We start from the raw sequence: 21966 nt of genomic DNA on the forward strand, positions 1-21966 counted from the left end.
CCAAATTCAGTTTGAGGGTGAGAGAGTTGGATCTCAAACCAGCGTACTGAGCTTACATAAAGGAAACTATGAAGGTATGAGAGTAGAATTGACTAAAGTGGACTGGGAAAACAGATTAAAGTGTAAGACGGTACAAGAGCAGTGGTTTACATTCAAGGAGATATTTCACATCTTTCAAGATAAATATATTCCACTGAGGAAAAAGGGGAGTAAAAGAAAAGACAGCCATCCGTGGCTTAGTAAAGTAATAAAGGATAGTATTCGACTGAAAACAAGGGCATATAAATTAGCCAAATCTAGTGGGAGGATAGAAGATTGGGAAGCATTTAAAAGCCAGCAAACAATAACTAAAAGATTAATTAAGAAAGGGAAGATAGATTATGAAAGTAAACTAGCAAAAAATATAAAAACAGATAGCAAGAGTTTCTACAGCTATATAAAAAGAAAAAGGGTGGCTAAAGTGAACGTTGGTCCCTTAGAGGATGGGACTGGGAAACTAGTGGTGGGGAACATGGAGATGGCAAAGACGCTGAACAAATATTTTGTATCAGTCTTTACAGTAGAGGACACTAAAAATATCCCAACACTGGACAAACAGGGGGCGGGGGGGGAGGAGCTAAACACGATTAAAATCACTAAGGAGATGGAATTCAGTAAAATAATGGGACTTAAGGCGGATAAATCCCCCGGACCTGATGGCCTACATCCTAGGGTCTTGAGAGAAGTGGCGGTAGGGATTGTGGATGCATTGGTGATCATTTTCCAGAACTCCCTGGACTCAGGACAGGTCCCGGCAGATTGGAAAACTGCTAATGTAACACCCTTATTTAAGAAGGGAAGTAGACAAAAAGCTGGAAACTATAGACCAGTTAGCCTAACATCTGTGGTTGCCAAAATGTTGGAGTCCATTATTAAGGATACAGTAACAGAGCATTTGGATAAACATAATTTAATAGGACAGAGTCAGCATGGTTTTATGAAGGGGAAGTCATGTTTGACAAATTTGCTCGAATTCTTTGAGGATGTAACATACAGGGTGGATAAAGGGGAACCAGTGGATGTAGTGTATTTGGACTTCCAAAAGGCATTTGACAAGGTTCCACACAAAAGATTACTGATCAAGATAAGAAATCACGGGATTGGGGGTAATATACTGGCATGGGTGGAAGATTGGCTATCTAACAGAAAACAAAGAGTTGGGATAAATGGTTCGTTCTCGGGCTGGCAATCAGTAACTAGTGGCGTTCCGCAGGGGTCAGTGCTGGGACCCCAACTCTTTACAATCTATATTAACGATTTGGAGGAAGCGACCGAGTGCAACATATCCAAGTTTGCCGACGATACAAAGATGGGAGGGAAAGCAGTGAGTGAGTGAGGAGGACATAAAAAACCTGCAAAAGGACATAGACAGGCTAAGTGAGTGGGCAGAGATTTGGCAGATGCAATATAATGTTGGAAAGTGTGAGGTTATGCACTTTGGCAGAAAAAAATCAAAGAGCAAGTTATTATCTAAATGGAGAGAAACTGCAAAGTGCTACAGTACAAAGGGATCTGGGGGTCCTGGTGCATGAAACACAGAAGGTTAGTATGCAGGTACACCAGGTGATCAGGAAGGCCAATGGAATCTTGGCTTTTATTGCAAGGGGGATGGAGTATAAAAACAGGGAAGTCTTGCTGCAGTTATACAAGGTATTGGTGAGGCCACACCTGGAATACTGCGTGCAGTTTTGGTTTCCATATTTAAGAAAAGATATACTTGCTCTCGAGGCGGTTCAGAGAAGGTTCACTCGGTTGATTCCAGAGATGAGGGGGTTGACGTATGAGGAAAGGTTGAGTAGGTTGGGCCTCTACTCATTGGAGTTAAGAAGAATGAGAGGCGATCTTATCGAAACATACAAGATTGTGAGGGGGCTTGATCGGGTGGATGCGGTGAGGATGTTTCCACTGATGGGTGAGATTAGAACTAGGGGGCATAATCTTAGAATAAGGGGCTGCCCTTTCAAAACTGAGATGAGGAGAAACTTCTTCACTCAGAGGGTGGTAAATCTATGGAATTTGCTACCCCAGAGAGCTGTGGAAGCTGCAACATTAAATACATTTAAAATGGAGATAGACATTTTCCTAGCAGATAAGGGAATTAGGGGTTACAGGGAGAGGGCAGGGAAGTGGACGTGAGTCTAGATTCGGATCAGCCATGATCCTATTGAATGGCAGAGCAGGCCCGAGGGGCCGTATGGCCTACTCCTGCTCCTACTTCTTATGTTCTTGTGTCCTTCTGGTGCCAACACCTCAAAATCAGCCTCATGTAATAATTATTTTATTTCGGTTTTTAATGTGAGTTGATTAACAAAGTAGAGGAACAGTACATCAAACCAAAAGTCTAAAACAGAAAGATGTCCTCATTATCCATAAACAAACATATACAAAATATGTAGCTTTATAGTGAAAGTACAAGGATATACACAGCCCAACTCAAGGAGCAAAGTTTGAGGGATATTTGGCGAGCTCCCCAATACACCTCAGCTCCAGCACTATTCTAAAACTGGGATATTGTGGCAAAACGCGGGAAAGGTACAGTGTGAGACCAAATTCATGGACCTGATTGCGGGCTTGTTTAGCACAGATTGTGTGGAGTGCAAAAGTGGAGAAATAACCCCCTTAATGTTTAAAATTATTGTCTCAATTTTACTCCTGGATTTTGTTGGGAATGTTCCTCCCCGGAAACATTTCTGTTCAGAATCTGGTTGGTTCCCAATGTTTTGATCTCAGCACAAAGACATGGCACAAAAGAATTGTTAATGATCCTTCCTACGGGTGTGACCCTAACACCAAAGGACAGGAACAGCATCCTCAGGGATAGAGCTAGGATTAGGGAATTGGGGGATGGCGAGTGAGAAAGAGAGGAAGGGGTTAGACTCAGCACAGCGTCGCTGATTTGTTTAATGTAGGGATTAGGGATGAGACTGTCTTTCTGGATCCACCCAGCATTCATTGCAGACGGGGAAAAATGGACCACAAATTCTTGGTGGCCACTTAACTGTAGGATTGGTCATGGTGGTGTCACTACATGGTCATCTGAACTCTGAGCCAAAGAAGGAAGGATTAGAAGTGGTGACGGAGGTGGGATTTAAAGGAGCAGAGGGAGGTTTACGCTTTTGAATCAAGTCGCAGAATCCGCACTCACTGTGATTAGGAGCTGGGGTAAGTTCCAGATCAAAGGGTCCTCGGAGATTTTACCAGGATTTGCCTCAAACACCAGTCAGATTACGGCAAACCTTACCATATCTGTGACACATTATCATCTCCAATCCCTCAGTGATTCCTCTGAGAGACTGAAGGACCGATGACAAAGCAGTGGGCAGGTTGTTGCCTGATGTTTAGTGAGTGCCAGTGTGGCTCTGAGTTATACAGCCCAGGTTTGATCCCCTGTCTTTGCTGTGTTAGCTGATTCACTTGTGTCACTGAATACTCCTTGGGCAAGGAGGGGGAAATCGGCCTGGTCTCCCACACCTCATCGCTATCCAGTGTATGCCGGTGGGCATTGGAGCACCAGGCTTGGATTGGCTGCTTCTCTAATCGAATAGCCTGTCAACTTCGCTGTCCAGGATCAGACATGAGGAATGGACACGTTTGGGAGCTTTCTGGTGCTAGAACACAGCAGGAGTTAGTTCGACAGAGAGGAGGGAGCTGTTTTTACAATATATAACCCTGCTAAATAACAGTGACTCTGTATGGTTGCACAGTGAGAAATCCTTACCCTGCTGAACCAGAGTTAAACCAACACCGTGCCCGCGGCCTAGTGGAGCAAAATGTTCATTCAAACCCATCGAGCAATGACATTTTGCAAAATCAATTCACGGCTTGCAAACTAAGTATTTGTAATGACACTGGGTCTTTAGAAACATGTTTCGGTTACTGGGAAAGGGTCTAGTAAGACCGGACCTCCCACTCCAAATAAAAGGAAAGCCCCCTCTACACGTGGGGACACGGAGAGGGTTTGGGAATTAATCCACGGCTATTGGGATAAAGCCCAAGAGAAACCTGGTTAAAGACTGGGTTCGGGAGCCTACAGAGCTCAAGTGCTAGGATCTCTTTATGGAGCTGGGCATTTATTACATTCCTTCCCTGGTGTCGTCCAGTATCAATTAAATAGCAGTAAAATAAATAGCTCCCGCCCTGATTATTCTACAACACTCCCCTTGTCTGATAAACATGGAATTGATTGCTAGTCTGAATCTTTGGTTTCACAGGCCCCCTCTCCTCACGCTCGCCGCTGCACTGGTACGCAGTAGTTGGGTTGCCGTGACAACACAAAACCCCGTAAGCAGATACATCGGTAGGAACCGTCCGTGTTAACGCACTTCCGTTTCTGCAGAGGGTCGAGGGGTCATCAATTTCGTCACACTCGTTAATATCTGCAACCAAAGGAGAGTGTTTAGTACCTGTGTTTAGTGGAAGCAGAGTGATCGCACCCAGCCCCCCGCACACTCTTTCTTCCCCCCCCCCCCCATTCCCCCCCACCCCCTCCCCCCGCACTCTTCCCCACCCCCACCTCCCCTCTTCCCCACCCCCACCTCCCCTCTTCCCCCCCGCCCGTACCGACACACGCCATTCTGGTCATGTCGAGCTGGTAGCCGCTGTAACAGTCGCAGGTGAAGCCCTCGGGGACACGGATACACTTCCCGTTCTCGCAGCCATTCAAGATTCCACATTCTTCTGCCTGGAGGCCCTCGTAACGTTGGAACCGGCCTGAGAGCAAAGCCAGAGAATGTTAGTATGTACATTCCAAGCTAGTCGCCATGGTTTCCTGCTTACTCCGAGCTAATGGAAGCTGGGCCGTATTACAAGCCAAGCCGAGTTTCTCCGTTTAGAGCAGGTGACTGGCCCTGGAGACTGACCGGCCTCCTCCTGGTGCCCAGTGCCAACCGAAGCCTGGCAGCAGCAGCTCTGAAAAGGGTCGGTCTTTTACATAAAACAAGCAACAAATGTTTGAAATGAAAGGAGCCGAGAGCCAGAAATAGAGCAAGAGTCCCAAATGGGCAAGAGACAGACACGAGATACTGCTCTGTGGCGTAGCACGTTTCGACTCCCAGCTCGGGGGAGCAGGAGGTGAAGAGGAGGAGGAGGACGGCAGAAGAGGAGGGCGGAGGAGGAGGAACGGTGTGTCGGCTGCAGGAGAAAGGAAAGCGAGAATATCTAAAGGACGGAGATGAGATGATAGAAGCAATAGCGAGATACTGTGACAGAAAGGTAACTGGAGGTGAGCAGTGAGAGGAGACGGTCCAGAGGAGACGGTCCAGTGGAGACGGTCCCCAGCATCTCTTTACTTACCCTCGTTGCTGCTGATGAGCAGAGGAAGGTTGGCAGGATGGAACTCTGGGACCTCTGGTGCCGGATCCCGGTGCCGATATCGAGGCCAGGGCTGTGCTGACTCTGGCTCTGCAAGACCAGCCTGGGTGCTCCTCGTGCTGTAGCCCTGTCCAGCGTGCCGGGCTCGTGGCTGGTAGCGGGAGCGAGCGGGCGGGCTCTCCCCCCTGTACGCTGGCCCGGAGCGCAGGTCCCGCGGGTCGTACACTGAGCTCCTGGGCAGAGGGTCTCGTGGCCGGAATGGCTCACGGTCTGGCGGTCTGTAGCCTCGGCCATCACCAAGCTGAGGTGGGACTGGATCGTACTCCCGCGAATCGTAGCTGCCGAGAGAATCTGGCGAGAACTCGGCGCCGAATTGCAGCCCATAATTTTCGTATTCCAGCCCATATGGATAGCCGTCCTCTTCACCCACTGACGCACTCAGGTAATTACACAATTCGTTGTGATAATCTGTGGAGACAGGGAGAGAGTTTAGTGCCTTTTATACTCACAAATTTTTCCCATTCTCATAACCACTCGGCCTAAATCATCTCCCCTGTCCTCCCCTGGGCACTGGCCCCTCGCCGGGGGGAAAGGGCCCCACGGGCACTGACCCCTCGCTGGGGGGCAGGTCTCCACGGGCACTGGCCCCTCGCCGGGGGAAAGGGCCCCACGGGCACTGGCCTCTCGCCGGGGGAAAGGGGCCCCACGGGCACTGACCCCTCGCCGGGGGGAAAGGGCCCCACGGGCACTGACCCCTCGCTGGGGGAAAGGGCCCCACGGGCACTGGCCCCTCGCCGGGGGAAAGGGCCCCACGGGCACTGGCCCCTCGCCGGGGGAAAGGGCCCCACGGGCACTGGCCCCTCGCCGGGGGGAAAGGGCCCCACGGGCACTGACCCCTCGCCGGGGGAAAGGGCCCCACGGGCACTGGCCCCTCGCCGGGGGAAAGGGCCCCACGGGCACTGGCCCCTCGCCGGGGGGAAAGGGCCCCACGGGCACTGGCCCCTCGCCGGGGGAAAGGGCCCCACGGGCACTGGCCCCTCGCTGGGGGCTGTGGCAGTGAGTGGGGTCAGAGGCAGGGCGTCAGGGGCGGCGTTACCTGTATTTCTGGTAGGACAAAGGGCACAATCCATTCCCCAGGCCTCGCCGTACTGGCAGCAACATTCCGTGTAGGGTCGTCTGTCTCTCCAGGAAAGGCCGTTTACACAACAGGTTCAGGCCCACTTCCTGCCAGCAGAGAGCCATGTGGACATCTGTGAGAGAGGGGGGGGGGGGGGGGGTGGGGAGGGGAGAGAGCAGGGGGGGGGGGGGGGGAGAGAGCGGGGGGGGGGGGGGAGGAGAGAGCAGAAAATGTCAAATTATAAAAACATGAATCCTCGTCCACTGAATCCAGTTCCGTGACCTTGTTAGTGGATCAGTGACCCCGAGGTCCGTGAGTTTCAAATCCCACCCTTTGGTAATTTGTGTCAGAAAGTCACTGGTCACTAATGTCCTTCAGTCTGGTCTACACGTGACTCCTGTCCACCCTACCCGGTTGACGCCGTCCCCCTGAAGTGATTCCACGAATCCCTCAGTATCTGTCCGGATCGGGGGGGCTCGGTATCTGTCCGGATCGGGGGGCTCGGTATCTGTCCGGATCGAGGGGCTCGGTATCTGTCCGGATCGGGGGGCTCGGTATCTGTCCGGATCGAGGGGCTCGGTATCTGTCCGGATCGGGGGGGCTCGGTATCTGTCCGGATCGAGGGGCTCGGTATCTGTCGCGATCGAGGGGCTCGGTATCTGTCCGGATCGGGGGGCTCGGTATCTGTCCGGATCGAGGGGCTCGGTATCTGTCCGGATCGAGGGGCTCGGTATCTGTCCGGATCGAGGGGCTCGGTATCTGTCCGGATCGGGGGGCTCGGTATCTGTCCGGATCGGGGGGCTCGGTATCTGTCCGGATCGGGGGGCTCGGTATCTGTCCGGATCGGGGGGCTCGGTATCTGTCCGGATCGGGGGGCTCAGGTATCTGTCCGGATCGAGGGGCTCGGTATCTGTCCGGATCGAGGGGGCTCGGTATCTGTCCGGATCGGGGGGCTCGGTATCTGTCCGGATCGGGGGGCTCGGTATCTGTCGGATCGGGGGGCTCGGTATCTGTCCGGATCGGGGGGCTCGTATCTGTCCGGATCGGGGGGCTCGGTATCTGTCCGGATCGGGGGGCTCGGTATCTGTCCGGATCGGGGGGCTCGGTATCTGTCCGGATCGAGGGGCTCGGTATCTGTCCGGATCGGGGGGGCTCGGTATCTGTCCGGATCGGGGGGGCTCGGTATCTGTCCGGATCGAGGGGCTCGGTATCTGTCCGGATCGGGGGGCTCGGTATCTGTCCGGATCGGGGGGGCTCGGTATCTGTCCGGATCGAGGGGCTCGGTATCTGTCCGGATCGGGGGGGGCTCGGTATCTGTCCGGATCGGGGGGCTCGGTATCTGTCCGGATCGGGGGGCTCGGTATCTGTCCGGATCGGGGGGCTCGGTATCTGTCCGGATCGGGGGGCTCGGTATCTGTCCGGATCGGGGGGCTCGGTATCTGTCCGGATCGGGGGGCTCGGTATCTGTCCGGATCGAGGGGGTCAGCACTTACCGAACCGCTCGCTGGTGTTGGAGATGCAGCGGCGAAGTGTCACATCGAGGATCAGGGGAGGGCGACACGAGCAGTAATAAGACCCAACCGTGTTGACACATTCGCCGTTATCACACGCAATCTCATCCTCGCACTCGTCATTATCTGCCAGGGAGAGATGAACTTTGAACCTTGGGCCCACACACTCACCGCTCGCATCCTCACCCTCCCCGCTCGCACCCTCACCGCCCGCACACTCGCCGCTCGCACCCTCACTGCCTGCACACTCACCGCTCGCACCCTCACCCCCCCGCTCGCATCCTCACCGCCTGCACACTCACCGCTCGCACCCTCACCGCCCACACACTCACCGCTCGCATCCTCACCCTCCCCGCTCCCTCGCCCCCCTGCTCGCACCCTCACTGCCCACACACTCACCGCTCGCATCCTCACCCTCCCCGCCCCCCCTGCTCGCACCCTCACTGCCCGCACACTCCCCACTCGCATCCTCACCCTCCCCGCTCCCTCGCCCCCCCGCTCGCACACTCACCCTCCCCGCTCGCAACCTCACCGCCCGCACCCCCACCTGCTGGTCAATTGGCGGCACCCTCTGGCTTCCCGTGGATTCCAGCCGAGGCCACAACACCTCGGCAGCAAAATTACTGCCTCCCGCCATTGCCACTGGCTGCTCGAGTGGCTCCACAGTGCGAATGGGGAAATGTGCAGCGTACGGGGAGCGGGTATTACTGTGGCCCGCACCCACTGGGAGCTACTCCGCACCATCGACAGGGCATCGGGGCAAATGCAAGATGCGGGAGTTGGTATTTAGCAGTGCTGTGCTTGCCTGAGGGACGATTCTGTGTGGTCAGGTCAATTCCCGCACTCCTTGGGCAGTGATCTCGAGGAGAGATTTCATAGATTGGGCCGATACTCTCTGGAGTTTAGAAGAATGAGAGGTGATCTCATTGAAACATAGAATATTCTGAGGGGGATTGACAGGGTAGATGCTGAGAGGTTGTTTCCCCCTGGCTGGAGTGTCTAGAACTAGGGGTCAGTCTCAGGATAAGGGGTCGGCCATTTAAGACTGAGATGAGGAGGAATTTCTTCACTCAGAGGGTTGTGAATCTTTGGAATTCTCTACCCCAGGGCTGTGGATGCTGAGTCTTTGAGTATATTCAAGGCTGAGATCGATAGATTTTTGGACTCGAGGGGAATCAAGGGATATGGAGATCGGGCGGGAAAGTGGAGTTGAGGTCGATGATCAGCCGTGATCTTATTGAATGGTGGAGCAGGCTCGAGGGGCCGAATGGCCGACCCCTGCTCTTATTTCTTATGTTCTTATGACAGAAACGGATTGGTGGGAACTGGGAACTTTGAACAGAGCGGGAAAACGTGATTAGAATGATTTGCTCGTGTGGAGGGTAAACACGGACTGGTGGGGCCGAGACTCACTCCAAGTTATCAGGGACCAAGCTCACTCACCTGTCTCTGACACCCATCTCTCTTCCAACGTCAATCTCTCCCCCCCCACCCCGTGTCCCCCAACCCCTCTCTCCCCCGACCCCTCTCTCCACCTCTCTTCCCCCCCGACACCGCTCTCTCCCCCGACCCCTCTCTCTCCCCCTCCCGACCCCTCTCTCCCCCTCCCGACCCCTCTCTCTCCCTCCCGACCCCTCTCTCCCCCTCCCGACCCCTCTCTCTCCCCCGACCCCTCTCTCCCCCTCCCGACCCCTCTCTCCCCCTCCCGACACCGCTCTCTCTCCCCCGACCCCCCTCTCCCCCTCCCGACACCGCTCTCCCCGTCCCTCACAACCTTCATGCAAACAACATTGTGTTTTCAGCACATGCCCCCCACCCGGCCCCTAACTCACCGATGCACTCGAGTCGGGCGGAGTGATAGTAATAGCCAGTCGGACAGTAACAGGAATACCCGGGAACATTGTTCACGCAGACGCCATTTTTGCAGAGCTCAGACCCGAAGAGCGAACATTCGTCAGCATCTGTGACCAAGAGAACAAAATGTAGACACAGTCCCAGTGATTACTGGAAATCCAGCGTCATTGGATAGTCAGCAGGTTAAGGGTCACTCACTGTAACTGTACAGACTCACTGTTTATTCAGGGTAAGGGTCACTCACTGTGTTACTGTACCCAGCATACATTACCACCATCAGGAGATGGAATAGTGAAGTATCTCTATTCGGGTAAATAATTGCAGCAGTCGAGGTGACCTGTTTGCTGCTGTGTTGCTGCCATCCTGTGGCAACAACCAGGTATTGCAAGAGTGAAGCATTACTGTGTGAGAGATGTTGCTGGGTGCCCCTCTGTTGGAGTGATAGGAACAGGCACCAAGAAGGCTGGGGAACCGAGAAACATTGCCACTGCACTTGAAACTACACAGCAGCCCTGACACCGGCCACCACGGGAAAATAAAGGGGAGGGGAAGTCAGATTACGGCTGAAGCAATTGGCTTTTAAGAGGCCTTGAGGACGAGAGAACATCAATGTAGAGTAGGTCAAGGAGTGGATGATCCAGACAGACCATCGCATGAAGGTCGAGATAGTGATAGTGGGGACAGGACCAGAGTCGCAGCATTTCCATCAGACAGTTTCTGAAAACCTCCCAGAGAAGCAAGGGAAAGATTATGATTTTATCGAGCCCAGGGTTCAAGGGCTGCTAACAACGGCTAACTCACCTTTGTAGTTTCTTCCAAAAGATGGTTGTGGGATGGAGAGGAATCCTCGCCCCTGAGGGCACAGAGTCTGATATTCATCTGTAACAGAGGCAAGGCACAGATGAGGAAAAATATTCAAGTACTATGAACACCAGATACTGCATTTTGTTAATAATTGATTCTGCGGGATCTGGGCGTCGCTGGCAAGGCCGGCATTTATTGCCCATCCCAAGTTGCCCTCGAGAAGGCAATGGTGAGCCTCCTTCTTGAACCGCTGCAGTCCGTGTGGTGAAGGTGCTCCCACAGCGCTGTTAGGGAGGGAGTTCCAGGATTTTGACCCAGCGACGATGAAGGAACGGTCGATATATTTCCAAGTCAGGATGGTGTGTGACTTCAAGGGGAACTTGGAGGTGGTGGTGTTCCCATGCACCTGCTGCCCTTGTCCTTCTAGATGGTGGAGGTTGCGGGCTTGGGAGGTGCTGCTGAAGAAGCCTTGGCATACCGAGGCTGGGTGTAATACGCGTAGTGGGCAGGATGTACTGCGCGTATCAGGCAGGGTGTACTGTGTGAATCGGGCCAGGTGTACACTGGTCTTCTCATCCCTCTGCGCGGATGGGCTGGTCTCCTGAGAGCAGGACAAGCAATAATGATGATAGAGGAGTTGGCACTAAACCGCTAATAAAATGGAGCTCAGCTCCTCTGGAAGCTGCTATCTGTCTGAACAGATTCTGGGCAGAAAGAAAATCACAGAATCTTACAGCACAGAAAGAGGCCTTTCAGTCCACCACGCCTGTTCCCACTCTTTGAAAGAGTGGTCCAATTTAGTCCCACATCCCAGCACCTTCCCCATATTCCTGCAAATTAGTCCTCTTCAAATACATGTCCTATTGCCTTTCGAAATCTGATTCCTCCATTCTTTCAGGTAGTCCATGTAGTAATGCAGTAGATGTATATATGGACTTGCAAAAGACATTTGATAAAGTACCACTTAGAATCATAGAATAATAAACAGAAGGAGATCATTCGGCCCATCTTACCTGTGCCGGCTCCTTGGTAGAATATCCAACTCGTCCCACTCCCCACTCTTTCCCCATAAGCCTGCAAATTTTTCCCTAAAGTATTTAGCCAATTCCCTTTTGAATTTTGTTTTTGAATTATTTGTTTCCTACATTACAACAGTGACTGCACTGCAAAATTACTTAATTGGTTCTAGTCACAGAAGCGTCAGAGACTGGGGCAGTGGGGAGTGCGAACCAGCAGTGGCTTCCCCTGCCTGATGGTGGCGCTGCTGAGAGCAGACTCTGCTGCGCCACCCACAGGCGAACAGAATTACTGCAAGTCCATGGGCCACAGCTCCACTCACAGGCGAACAGAGTTACTGCAGGTCCATGGGCCACAGCGCCACCCACAGGCGAACAGAGTTACTGCAGGTCCATGGACCACAGCTCCACCCACAGGCGAACAGAGTTACTGCAGGTCCATGGACCACAGCTCCACCCACAGGCGAACAGAGTTACTGCAAGTCCATTGGCCACAGCGCCACCCACAGGCGAACAGAGTTACTGCAGGTCCATGGACCACAGCTCCACCCAATTCACAATTCACAATTCAAATCGCTTTATTGGCATGATAAGTTACATCTTATGTTGCCAAAGCATCAAAATACATTTATGGTTTAGCACATAAACGCAGTTCTATTCATACAGTGTATAAACAGGTATATCCCTGAGTGTATAAATATACATTCGCATTGTTTATATATATTCTTTTCTTAGTTTACTGGTTGTCCCTCTGTTCATGGCAAGCTGTAACATAGTGTGTCGCCAGTGTTATACAGCTTCTCTCCTCTCCCAGTAGGAATGGGAGTTTTTGGTTGTCATTCAGATTTCTGAAATCAGGGCATATTTGTGAGAATTTTTGGTAGAAATTCTCCCTGATGCCCTGATATTTTCCACAAGCTGTGAGGAAGTGCATCTCTGTCTCCACCACTCCCTGACTGCAGTGAGAGCATATCCTGTCCTCTCTTGGCAGCCTGGTCTGCCTGTGTCTGCCTTTTTCGATCGCTAGGCTATGTTCGCTAAGTCTGTACCTTGTCAAGGTTCTTCTCAGTTTGTTATCCTTTACCATGGTCAGGTAATCAGCTATGTTGTATTGTCTGTTTAGGGCCAAGTAGCAATTGAGTTTGCTTTGGGTTTTTGTTGTTTCTGCCCAATATGTCAGATATTTTTCCTTTTGCTTAGCGACGATTGTGTTGGGTCGAATTCTTTGTGTTACGCTGTCACTGTCCTGGGGCTGGTTATTGTTAGTATTGTTAGTAGTTACTTCACTGAGTCCCAGGACTAGTTGACTGAGGGTATTCTTCTTTATGGTCAGCTCTTGGCATTTCAGGGCGTCGTAGTGATAGCATTGGGGATTGCTCATTTGTAGGTGATTCCAAAATTTGGTGGCTCTTTTTTGGATAGTGATTATTAATGGATATTGGCCTAGTTCCGCCCTGCATGCATTGTTTACTGTTTTCCTTTGAGTCCGGAGGATACTTTTACAGAATTCTGCATGTAGGATCTCAATTGGGTGTTTGTCCCATTTTGCAAATTCTGGTTGAGTTAGCGGTCCCCATACCTCACTGCCATAGAGTGCAATTGGTTCAATTACTGATTTGAAAATTTTGAGCCAAATGCTAATTGGGATTTCTATTTGGATTGATTTTTTGATGGCCCACAGGCGAACAGAGTTACTGCAGGTCCATGGACCACAGCGCCACCCACAGGCGAACAAAGTTACTGCAGGTCCATGGGCCACAGCGCCACCCACAGGCGAACAGAGTTACTGCAGGTTCATGGACCACAGCGCCACCCACAGGCGAACAGAGTTACTGCAGGTCCATGGACCACAGCTCCACCCACAGGCGAACAGAGTTACTGCAAGTCCATGGGCCGCAGCTCCACCCACAGGCGAACAGAGTTACTGCAGGTCCATGGGCCACAGCGCCACCCACAGGCGAACAGCGTTACTGCAGGTTCATGGACCACAGCTCCACCCAAAGGCGAAGAGTTACTGCAGACAAAAATAAAATCCTGCAGATGCTGAAAATCTGAGATAAAAACAGAATGCTGGAAATACTCAGCAGGTCAGGCAGCTTCTGTGGAGAGAGAAAGAGAGTTAACGTTTCAGACTGACCACCTTTCGTCAGAGGATAATTAGGGATCTTTGTTCATCCATCGAGATAGACCCTCACCTGTTGTGCTCTGATTGTTTCTTAAATGAATCTGTGATTTTCGCCTTCACGAATTCACCTGGGAATCCAGTGTTGATTACCATGTGAAGAACATTTTGATATCAGTCCGAAATTTACCCTTTACTTGTTTGAACCTGTGTTCCCTCGTTCTACTCTTGCAATTTAATTTAAAGTAACATAAAGGATTACCTCTAGCTATCTAACATCTCTCCGTAAGAGCCCCTCACAACCTATTTCTAGGCCAAAAAGCCTAACTTGCTCTGGCCTTTTCTGATACTCTTTACTACTGTTAGGCTTCCTCCCCTGGACATCCTTTAGGACTTATTGCAGATGCTTTGAACTGGGAAACGGAAGTGGCTGCCCTGATCCTGACTGCAAGAGTTAACTCCGGATTCATGTATCTGGTCTTACCCGAGCCAGATACGGGGCACTGGTAGATTTTGCACTCTCTGCCCCAGCCCTCGCCGACCGTACAGCAGCACTCCTGCCTTGTGACGTTCCGTGCCAGAATGTTCTCGCACAGCTGGACATCATTCAGGTTGTAGTAACACTCGTTCTCCTCCCTCGCAGGCTCTCCCAGAAACGTCGGCGGTGCTGAAAGAGACAAGAGTGTCAGAAGGTAAAGAACAGCAACTCACCCATCAAGCTCATGGACATGAAATCAGGCCATTCGGCCCAACCAGTCCATGTTGGTCCTTACCCTCCACACGAGCAAATAACCCTAATCATATTTACCCACTCTGTTCCCTTATCCCCTCATCCATTTTCCCTTCATCCACCTCTCTAATCTAATCCTCAATGTTGACATTCTTTCTGTCTCAACCACTAACCCTGGAAGTGAATTTGACATACGCAAACTGTCAGGAAGTTTCTTTTGCCCCCTGTTCTAAAGCTTACATTAATCTTGTATCTATACATCGAGGGAATGTTCTGTACTGACACTCCCTGATGCCCACAGATCATCCAGCAACACATCAGACTATTGATCCATTCTCAGGTCTCCACAATTTATCCCTGGTGAACTCTCGCCCTCTCCATCAGTTCCATGGAGTATTTGCTTATCTCGTTCTGTACCTCTGCGTAGACACATTGCACCAGGATTCTCTCGCCAATTCTCCCTCTCCCTCCATATGGATCCACCAGGAGCTGCCTGACTGGATGGTGATCTGGAGCAGGAAATCCAGGCGATATCCATTAGCCCAGTGCAGACTGGGGCTTTCCTTGGGGGAGGGAGCATTTATTGTAACAATGTTCCCAATCATTTGTGGACACGCTTTGCACAAAAAACAAGTGGCCTTGAGCGAATCTGACAGAACTTGACACTAATGTATGGGTACGCGTTGGGGCACACAACTCAGTACGGTGTCCCAAAGAGGCCAAACATTGTCCTGGTCTTTAAAAGATAGAGAGTGAAGAGTAAAGCACAGAATCGAGCAGCCAGTAACGATACCATGGATAGCTCGCTGATTGCACCGTCCTGTCCTTGGGTCGAACTCTTCCTTTTCATCTGGGCAGAGACAGAAGAATGAACCTCCCACATTCTCGCAGACGGCGGAGCCACAGACACCCTCCATGGTCTCACACTCATTCACATCTGCAAAGAGAGTGAAAGTTTTACGGTGAAGAGTTGTGTGAATTTGGACTATCTGCATTGACCCACTGTCTCCTGTTCTTCGTTCTCTGGGTCTTTGCACAGGAGACATCTCGGACTCGCTTTAGCTCAAGTTTAACAATCTTCAGACCTTAAATTACAGTGAGGTTCAATGGATAAAAACATTTTAAGTTGCACTAAGGCCTGTGGGCACCTTACCCAGCTGGTCAATCTTCATGTGTGTGTCGGGCACCTCAGCCAATGTCCATACAGGCACCTCCCAGCAGGAGGCGCTGGTCAGTGGCTCGGACTTTGGCTCCTTTACCGTTACTAAATGAAAGTCAGCACAGATTTGTTAAAGGCAAATCGTGTTTGACTAACTTGATTGAGTTCTTCGATGAAGTAACCGAGAGGTTTGATGAGGGTAGTGCAGTTGATTTGTGTAGCTCGACTTTCAAAAGTCGTTTGACAAAGTACCACATAATAAGCTTGTTAGCAAAATTAAAGCCCATGGGATTAGAGGGACAGTGGCAGCGTGAGATACGAAACTGGCTAAGGGACAGAAAGCAGAGAGTAGTGGTGAACGGTTGTTTTCCAGAGAGAAGTATACAGTGGTGTTCCCCAAGGGTCGGTATTAGGACCACGCTCTTTTTGATATATATTAATGACCTGGACTTGGGTATACAGGGCATCATTTCAAAGTTTGCAGATGACATGAAACTCGTCAATGTAGTAAACAGTGAGGCGGACTTCAGGAGGATAGAGACAGACTGGTGAAATGGGCAGAAACATGGCAGATGAATTTTAATGCAGAGAAGTGTGAAATGATTCATTTTGGAAGGAAGAATGAGGAGAGGGAATATAAACTAAATGGTGCAAATTTAAAGGGGGTGCAGGAACAGAGAGACCTGGGGGGGTGCGTACACAAGTCTTTCAAGGTGGCGGGACAAGTTGAGAAGGCTCTTGAAAAGTAAACGGGGTCCTTGGCTTTATAAATAGAGGCAGAGGACAAAAGCAAGGAAGTGATGCTAAACCTTTATAAAACACTGGTTAGACCTCAGCTGGAGGATTGTGGCCAATTCTGGGCACCACACTTTAGGAAGGATGTCAAGGCCTTGGAGAGGGTGCGGAGGAGATTTACTGGAATGGTTCCAGGGATGAGGGACTTCAGTTGTGTGGAGAGACTGGGGAAGCTGGGATTGTTTCCCTTAGAGCAGAGAAGGTTAAGAAGAGATTTAATGGAGGTGTTCAAAATCATGAGGGGTGTAGCCAAATTAGGAACCAGAGGGGAGATGAGGGGAATTTTTTTTATGCAGCGAGTTGTTGTGATCTGGAATGTGCTGCCTGAAAGGGCGGTGGAAGCAGATTCAATAGTAACTTTCAAAAGAGAATTGTATAAATACTTGAAGGGAAAAAAATTACAGGACTATGGGGAAAGAGTGGGGGGGGGTGGGACTAACTGGAGAGCTCTTTCATAGAGCCGGCACAGGCACGATGGGCTGAATGGCCTCCTTCTATGCTCTATGATTCTAACCCGTGGTTGCTTGGGCCCAATTTCTGATCAGCTAAATTAGCACCCGCGTTTCCCATCAGCCCACTACACTCCACAGAACACAACAGAGGGAGCAGCAGGTCTATCAGTCTCACACTGACGGTCACCGTTGGTCACTCTCGCATGCTGTCGGTCACTCTTGGAAGTGTTGGAGACTGTCAGACCCTGACGGTCACTGTCAGATCCTGTCGGTCACTGTCAGATCCTGTCGGTCACTGTCAGATCCTGTCGGTCACTCTTGGAAGTGTTGGAGACTGTCAGATCCTGTCGGTCACTGTCAGACCCTGACGGTCACTGTCAGATCCTGTCGGTCACTGTCAGATCCTGTCGGTCACTGTCAGATCCTGTCGGTCACTGTCACGCACCGTCAGTCACTCGTGGATACTGTCGTTCGCTCTCGGTGTGGCCGCAGACCATGTGACTTACCCACACACCGCGAGCCATCAGACGCCATCTGGTAACCCTGGTCGCAGTGACACTGGAAGGACGATGCCACATTCTGACAGTAGGCGTATGGCCCACAAACTGTGGCATTGACGCACTCATCGATATCTGCGAGGGAGACAGATGGGAAAGAAAAAGCGGATCAGTCTTGCATGCAGGTGTCACTCTCGCGCTGCTGCTCTCGCTCGGTCGCTCTCTCGCTGTCACGCGCTCTCTCCCGCTGTCATCCATTGATCTCGAGCAGTTACATCTGTAGTGTATGTGCCTTTAAGAGCCCCAGGTGTGCTGTAATGCCGGTAATGGCCACTCGGGCTATATAAGCCTGTATATTGTGTTATATCCGTTAGTACCCCTCCAGACTTTGCTTAGTAAACACCTATGAACCAACTCCTGTCTTCAGTGTCTCTATCAACACACAGACACAACAGTGGCGACGAAGTGGAAACGGACTTACCTGCAATTCGGCAGCACCTCAAGGACATCGATTCCTCTGGCGTCCAGAAGAATCAAGAAAGTGAAAAAAGCTTTGGTTTCACCAGCTGGCCAAGCTGGTGGCAGGTACTGCGCTAATCCTTCCTGGGCGTCAGGCTGGGGCTCCAGCGGCTGGTTTTACAGCTGGGCCAAACAGCGAAAGCGGAGGCAAGCAGTAACAGACGGGGAGGGAGCACTCGGGAGACGGCCGGCGCTGCAAAAAGGTCGGCGTTCAGACCTAGAGAGAGAGTCCGGCGGGAATGAGTCTCCAACTGTAAATAAATAAATAAAAAAAGAACGGAAACCGCGGGAAACAGCGTTGTCATCGGCAGCAGCGGCGGGAAAGCGCAGGAAGCGCCATATCTTTTCTAAAATGCCTAAATCTGGCAATATTGATGCTTTTGATAGCGAGATAGAGGATTGGACCACATATGTGGAAAGAGTGGAGGTATATTGCACTGCAAATGGAATAGAATATGAAAAAAAAGCTTCAGTACTGCTGAATCTAATGGGCGCAAAGACATACGGGCTGTTACGAAATTTAATCACTCCAGCCAAACCAAAGGACAAGGATTTTAAAGAAATTGTTGATACCCTATGAAGTGCCTCAATGAATCCGAGACTCGACGTTAACGGAGCAAAGCAAGGCTTTTATTAACTAAGAAAGTAATACACAGTGGAGAAGTGTCTCCCATCCAAAGATCTGCTGCACTGTCTGTGAGACAGTGCAGCCTGCTTAAGTAGTGGCCAGGTATGGGCGGAGCCCTACACACAATACAGTACCGGAGGGGAAATGAAACTGAAACTAAACTAAACTAAACACAGAGAATACAGTGCCTGATGAACGGCATATTTCATCACATTCACCCCTTCTATAGATTTAGTCTGTTCGGGGGTTTGATAGTCCTCTGTGACCGACGTGGTGCCGCGGGTGTCCCCGGTGGCCTCCTGGGTCTCTGCCGGGGGCGCCGCCAGGGTTGTTGAAGGGGTAGTTGGTGGGGGCACCGTTGGTCGATGTTCTTCCGGGGGTGATGAAAGAGTAGTGGGTGGGTAAGAGTTGCTGTGATCGCTGTTGCTGTTGTTGTCGTGGTTGTTGTCGTTACCGGCTGGGGCGACGTCTTTTATGGACATGGTGTCCTCCCTTCCGTCGGCATGCCGGACATACGCGTATTGGGGGTTGGCGTGGAGTAGGTGCACTGACTCCACGAGAGGGTCCGTCTTGTGGCCCCTCACATGCCTTCGTACAAATACCGGACCTGGGGTGGAGAGCCATGACGGCATGGATACGCCTGAGGTGGATTTCCGGGGAAAGACAAACATTCGTTCATGAGGCGTGGCATTAGTGGCAGTACACAATAGCGACCGTATCGAATGGAGCACATCTGGGAGGACTTCCTGCCAGTGGGAGATAGGGAGGCCCTTGGTCCTCAGAGCTAGAGTGACTGCTTTCCATACTGTCCCGTTCTCTCGCTCCACCTGGCCGTTACCCCGGGGGTTGTAGCTGGTGGTACGGCTCGTGGCGATCCCTCTGGACAGCATGTACTGGCGTAGCTCTTCACTCATGAAGGCCGCCCCCCTATCCGTGTGGATGTAGCTCGGCATACCGAACAGGCAGAACAGGCTGTTGAGGCATTTAATGACCGTGGCGCTGGTCATGTCTGGGCAGGGGAAGGCGAATGGGAAACGGGAGTATTCGTCCACAATGTTCAGGAAGTAAACATTGCGGTCGACTGACGGGAGGGGGCCCTTGAAATCTAAGCTGAGCCGCTCAAAGGGCCGTGTAGCTTTGATTAAGTGGGCTCTATCTGGGCGGTAGAACCGAGGCTTGCACTCGGCGCAAGTGCGGCAGTTCCTGGTCAGAGACCAAACTTCCTCAATCGAGTAGAGTAAGTTGCGAGACTTTATGAAGTGGAACAGCCGCGTGACCCCTGGGTGGCAGAGGTCGTTGTGGAGGGTCTGTAGCCGATCCCCGGTGGCGCTGGCACACATCCCTCGTGAGAGGGCGTCGGGGGATTCGTTAAGGGCCCCTGGCCGGTAAATGATGTCATACTCGAAGGTGGAGAGCTCGATCCGCCACCTGAGAATCTTATCATTTTTAATCTTCCCCTTCTGTTTATTATTAAACATAAACGCTACCGACCGCTGGTCGGTAAGTAGGGTGAAGCGTTTGCCGGCTAGGTAGTGGCGCCAGTGGCGCACTGCCTCCACGATGGCTTGGGCCTCCTTTTCCACGGAGGAGTGTCTGATCTCGGGCCCTTGGAGGGTCCTCGAGAAGAAAGCTACGGGCCGCCCCGCCTGGTTGAGGGTGGCCGCCAAGGCAAAGTCAGACGCATCACTTTCCACTTGAAATGGAGTGTTCTCGTCCACTGCCTGTAGCGTGGCCCGCTCAATATCCTGTTTAATGCTTTTGAAGGCGGCGTGGGCCTCAGCAGAGAGCGGAAAAGAGGATGCTTTCAAGAGGGGGCGGGCTTTGTCGGAGTAGTTGGGGACCCATTGGGAATAATAAGAAAATAACCCCAGGCACCTTTTTCAGGGCTTTGGGAGTGTTGGGCAGGGGCAGCTCCCGTAGGGGGCGCAATCGGTCGGGGTCTGGTCCGACTTCCCCATTCTCCACCACGCTGCCTAGTATGCAGAGGCGCGTGGTGTTGAAAACGCACTTGTCCTCGTTGTAAGTGAGGTTGAGTTTTTGTGCGGTTTTCAGGAACCTCTCGAGGTTCGAGTCGTGATCCTGCTGGTTGTGACCGCAGATGGTGACGTTGTCGAGGTAGGGGAAGGTTGCCTGCAAGTGGTGGTCATCGACCATGCGGTCCATCTCCCTCTGGAAGACCGAGACCCCATTCGTCACCCCAAAGGGGACTCTGAGGAATTGGTAGAGGCGTCCGTTCGCCTCGAAGGCGGTGTACGGGCGGTCCTCTGGTCTGATAGGGAGCTGGTGGTACGCTGACTTGAGGTCGATGGTGGAGAACACCCGGTATTGGGCAATTTGGTTCACCATCTCGGATATGCGGGGTAGCGGGTAGGCGTCTAGCTGGGTGTATCGATTAACAGTCTGGCTATAATCTATCACCATCCGCTTCTTCTCGCTACCCCTCACCACCACCACTTGGGCGCGCCACGGGCTGTTGCTGCGTTCGATAATGCGTTCCTTCAGGAGCCTGTCTACCTCGGTCGCGATAAACCGCCTGTCCTCCCAGCTGTACCTCCTGTTTTTGGTCGCTATTGGCCGGCAGTTGGGAGTAAGGTTCGCGAATAGCGAAGGCGGCTTTACCTTCAGGGTAGCCAGACCGCACACTGTGAGGGGCGGCTGGGACCCACCGTAATTGAGCGTGATGCTTTGGTGGTGGCACTGGAAATCCAGGCCCAAGATCACGCTCGCACATAGATTCTTCATGATTAACAATTTAAAATTATCGTATACAGTTCCGTTAACGGACAATTGTACCGCGCAGTAACCCATAACGGTCGATGTCTGGGTTTTATCAGCCATAGAGATGGTGCCCCGAGCAGGGACCACCGTTAGAGAGAGTTGTTGTGCTAGTTCAGGGTGGATAAAACTCTCCGTGCTTCCACTGTCAATTAAACATTTAACCCCGCACCCGTTTACCTCGATGTCCACCATTGATTTGGATAGCGGGTGCGGTCTGGTCTGGTCCACTGTGACCGATGCCACTGTAGGGCCCTGATCGAGACAAGATGGCGTCCACGCTGTCTGCTCACAAGATGGCAGACCCCACGAGGTCGGGCAAGATGGCGTCCAAGATGGCCGCTCCCACGGCGCACACGCGGCGGTGGTGGGTTTTCCAGCGGGGTTCCCTCTGCACACCTTCCCAAAGTGCCCCTTCTTACTGCACTTAAAGCAGGTGGTGCCTTTCGCCGGGCACAGGTTTCTGGTGTGCTTCGGCTGCCCGCAGAAGTAGCAGTTGGGGCCCCGACGCGTCGCGGCTGTCGTAGGGCTTCTGGGGGGAGAGCGGGGCCCCGACGGTGTCGGGCTGCCGGGCGGGGAAGATGCCTTCCAAGATGGCGGCACCCTTGGTGCACACGTGGCGGCGTGGGCTGAAGAGT

The 21966-nt window shown here is 52.0% G+C and overlaps 1 protein-coding gene across 1 annotated transcript in view; it reads right to left on the bottom strand.

Moving 5' to 3' along the window:
• Positions 1-2301: 2301 nt before the first annotated feature.
• LOC147096632 (latent-transforming growth factor beta-binding protein 4-like) overlaps positions 2302-21966 on the bottom strand; it is a 103105-nt gene continuing 83440 nt past the window's right edge. Inside the window, 12 exon segments of the mRNA XM_085973178.1 lie at positions 2302-4365; positions 4368-4415; positions 4600-4749; positions 5332-5817; positions 6446-6518; positions 6520-6599; positions 7960-8103; positions 9810-9938; positions 10633-10710; positions 14258-14440; positions 15297-15440; positions 17416-17541. Coding sequence (XP_085829304.1) covers positions 4262-4365; positions 4368-4415; positions 4600-4749; positions 5332-5817; positions 6446-6518; positions 6520-6599; positions 7960-8103; positions 9810-9938; positions 10633-10710; positions 14258-14440; positions 15297-15440; positions 17416-17541 — 1745 coding nt within the window. The 3' untranslated portion in view covers positions 2302-4261.

Source organism: Somniosus microcephalus, chromosome 34 (genome assembly GCF_052327205.1).
Source record: "Somniosus microcephalus isolate GS21.2 chromosome 34, FLI_Smic_1.0, whole genome shotgun sequence".
NCBI lineage: Eukaryota > Metazoa > Chordata > Chondrichthyes > Squaliformes > Somniosidae > Somniosus > Somniosus microcephalus.